Genomic DNA, 3,923 nt, shown 5'->3' with positions numbered 1-3,923 from the left:
ATCAACATTGGCTACCAGAAATCACTTACCCCACCTTTAAGTAACGTGTATATAAAAAAAAATTTAAATAAAAGTAACATTTACTAGAAAGGTTATATTTAGTAAGTTGTTCTAGATTCTTTTCCCAGTCTGTGAAAAAATTAACTCCACTTTAAAATGACAGAAGTTGTAACTCTGAAATTGTTTTTTTTTTTTAGTGGATGATTCCATCACCCAGACTTTAAAAGAGGCATTTGGAGGTCAAGAAAACAAGAAGAATCTAGTGGATCCATATGTTGAAGCCTGGTTTGCTGGTAAAAAGGTACAGCCCACCCAGACATATACACACTTATTGCTTCTGTCTTTCGTCTTAACTAATTATATGTCTTTTAGCTCTGTACACAAATAATTGAGAAAAACGCAAACCCAGAGTGGAACCAACAGCTCAACCTACAGGTCAAGGTAATTGGCTGGATTGGGAAAGATTTGTTTCTGCACTTTATAAATGTGTTAGTCCTTTGAAGTTTCACATTGGTGCTACTTGTTTTACAGTTCCCGTCCATGTGTGAAAGAATCAAGCTGACTGTATTTGACTGGTGAGCATCAAAGCATAGTGGTAAGGTTGTGTCGCCACAGCTGATATGAACTTTTGAAATCTGTGTTGAGAGAATTCCCTGTGTTATTAGTCTTGGAATGTGAACTGGGAGGACACAGGCAGGTAGTATGAGTCATAGCAGTGCCGTCCCACCCTCTCCCACAATGCATTCCTCCCCATAAACCAGACTACAGCTGCTTAGGGAACAGTGGAAAAACTGAGACGGCCCCTAGCTGGACTGTTTGTGTGACACACTGGAACATTTAAGCTGACTCCCCCTCTTTCTCAGGGATCGCCTCAGTGGGAATGATGCCATAGGCACCACGTATCTGGATCTGACCAAAATAGCATCCTCTGGTGGTGAAATTGAAGGTATAAAATACAGTATATGCAAATAATTTTCATGTCAAACTTTTTCTTTTTTAAATGCAGAGTCATATCCTGATCTTTTGAGATTGTGCTATGAAACTCAAAATTTTTTTGTTTGTTTTCTTTGTGATAGAGGATCATCCAGGAGATGAGTTTTCAACATATAAAGGTTGAATATCTGCACGGATTCCACATCTGCAATCCCTTGTGTCCAAACACACAATATAGGAATAAAAAATAAAAAAACACTAGTTAACATGCAGTTCTTTTTAAGTTTCATTAAACACATTGTTCTCTCAAACCAACCATCTTTATTGGTCTGTGAGAATTTGGTACCCAAGGGTTTGCAGTTACTTTACGCTTATTATGAATCCCTGCGCACGCTCTTCGAATTAGCATAACCACAGAACACTTATGCTATTTTTGGCATGTTATGCATCATGTTGCACACCAAGTAATGAAATAATGCAATTCACAATAACATTAATCACCTAAATAAAATGGCATGGGTTAATTATGCATCTCGGTTTCAATACCGGTCAAAAGTTTGGATTGGAATAATAAAAAAAAAAAAATGTATTATGTTTTTGAAAGCAGTCTCTTATGCTGTCTTGGTGACCATAAGAAACTTTTTCTAAAAGCGTTAAACTTTTTATTTTTATTTTGACCGGTAGTGTATATCTTGTTATTGTGAAAATATTTCATTTGTGTACAATCGTATTGTGCTGACATGCAATTTCATTGTTTTCCATAGCAGGAGTTTAATAATAGTTTATATAATGAACTTTGTGCACATTTTAAAATCACTTCTAATAATACTAATCAAAATACTAATTTAAGGAGCTCTGCTTTGGGATGCTTTAACAAACCTTACTCTAACATCTATCCAGCTACTATCATGTCACTAGAAACATTTTTATTGATTGTGTTTTTCACAGGAGAGACTGGGGATTCTGAGATGGGCTTCCTGCCTACTTTTGGCCCTTGCTATATAAATCTGTATGGCAGCCCGAGAGAGTTCTCAGCCTTATCTGACCCTTATGAAGACCTTAATTTAGGCAAGGCAAGTGCAGATGATGAATTTGATATGTTTCCATCCCCAGGTATTGAGAATTTATTTGCAGCAAAAATGCATTTCAAGTAGGCTGAAAAATTTGTATATATTTGCAGGGTGAAGGGGCGGCTTACCGAGGTAGAATACTTGTTGAACTCTCCACAAAACTTGATGGGAAGGCTGACAAGTCTGTGGAGGAAATACCAAGCGATGATATCTTAGTTGTTCAGGTGAGGCTCTTTGTTGAGTTCCCATACAAAGTAGTTTTTCCACTTGACACCTTTATTTACGCTTTGTGCTCCTTTCTTTGAATAGAAATACCAGCGCAGAAGGAAGTATTGTCTGTGTGCAGTGTTTCATAGTGCAACTATGATCCAAGAACCAGGGGAGCCCATTCAGTTTGAAGTTAGCATTGGCAACTATGGCAACAAGATGGACCTAACATGCAAACCTCTGGCTTCGACCACACAATACAGCTGTGCTGTTTTTGATGGTGATGCACATTTGGTGTCTAATAAAGATACTGAGTAAATGAAAATAGAATCTGTGGTGTTAAGTTTTGTTTGGTTCTTCCAGGTAATAATTACTACTACCTGCCCTGGGCCGACACCAAGCCTGTGATTGCCATCACATCCTTTTGGGAGGATATCAGTCACCGGTTAGACTCACTGAACACCATTCTGTATATATCTAACCGTTTGGTAAGTGAATGTTTTAAAGTTTCTAGCAGTACACACTCTCTGTTTACATCACACACCAGTGGTTCTCAACTTGTGTGAATAAAATGTATTCTTTGTGCATCAAACCTGTTAATACGATTCGTCCTTTTGCAGCAAACCAACCTCAGTGCGTTAAAATCTGCAGTACAGTCCAAAGCTACAGATGCAAGGCTAGTAGAAATCTGGCTGAAGCTCATCAATCAGTTAATGGAAGACATCAGCAGGTAATATCCACTTTAGCTCAACATTCATCATGATTTTTGTCATGCATGTTTTAACTAATACAAACTCCTGTGTCTCAGTTTCAGAATTCCTGACATGGAGGGGAAGCCCAATCTCACAGCCCTGGACATCCAGCAAAAGATGTTACGGGACCGTGCTCTGGAGAACATCATGAAGGGAGCAAAACACTTGTTTGAGGAAGCCACAGATGTTAATAAGTGCTTGAGCATCATTGAAGGCTGGCTGGACAAACTCAAGCAACTCGCTGAGGAGGTATTTTTTTATCCTGTGTAGGATTGGAGCTACAATTAGGGAAACACAAAGGGGTTTTTTTTAGTAATCGTTACTAGTAAGGCGATTATAAATATACTGACTCTAGATATTTAGTTTTGTATGCTCATTTACCTTATGTTTTAATTCAAGTGTGCTGTCTAGTGCTCACTTAGCACAGTTAATCTTTAGAAACGAATAATTTAATAACAATATTAATTTTTCATACTGTACATTATGTTGTGACCTAATTTAAAATGGCTTTTATTTAATTTTTTGTATTCTATGTGTTTATTTGTTTAGACAAATTAGTGTATAATTTTACTAATCGGCTATTTATCAGTTAGCATCCATTAAAATAATTAGAAGTTAATCGGTATCAAACAGAATTGTAATATTGATGCATTCCCAAATATTACAAACTCAAATTCAGTTGTTTTGTTCAACCACTGCTGTCCCTTTTTCTTTCCTTAGGTTTCTGCCCATGTATATATATATATATACTGTATATAAAAAAAAAAGAAATCACCCCATAGCTCTTAATTATACTTTAAATTACCAGTACTTGGTTAGTCTCACATAGCCAGACTTTCACTATCAACAAAGTCAGGTCAACATTGCTACTTAGTCTAACCAAGAACTGCCCTCTTTGACATGTCTGTTTTTACACGTGGTTTAGGGTTGGTATTATTTTTTATGACTATAGCCCTATTGG

At 36.9% G+C, this 3,923-nt stretch overlaps 1 protein-coding gene across 1 annotated transcript; it reads left to right on the top strand.

Moving 5' to 3' along the window:
• Positions 1 to 84: 84 nt before the first annotated feature.
• On the top strand, positions 85 to 3,211 carry LOC107579568 (myoferlin-like; the record flags this gene model as incomplete). The annotated part of the gene is made up of 11 exons (XM_016265383.1): positions 85 to 301; positions 373 to 441; positions 532 to 575; positions 864 to 946; positions 1,077 to 1,112; positions 1,882 to 2,006; positions 2,114 to 2,227; positions 2,313 to 2,490; positions 2,574 to 2,698; positions 2,831 to 2,940; positions 3,019 to 3,211. Coding segments are annotated over exons 3-11 (999 nt in total), but the record flags the coding sequence as incomplete, so codon positions are not given.
• Positions 3,212 to 3,923: the final 712 nt, after the last annotated feature.

The sequence above is a fragment of the Sinocyclocheilus grahami genome, unplaced genomic scaffold (genome assembly GCF_001515645.1).
Source record: "Sinocyclocheilus grahami isolate Dianchi unplaced genomic scaffold, SAMN03320097.WGS_v1.1 scaffold18217.1, whole genome shotgun sequence".
In the NCBI taxonomy this organism is placed as follows: Eukaryota; Metazoa; Chordata; class Actinopteri; order Cypriniformes; family Cyprinidae; genus Sinocyclocheilus; species Sinocyclocheilus grahami.
The sequence above is the reverse complement of the archived record's forward strand: the minus strand, read 5'-3'. Positions and strand labels throughout refer to the sequence as shown.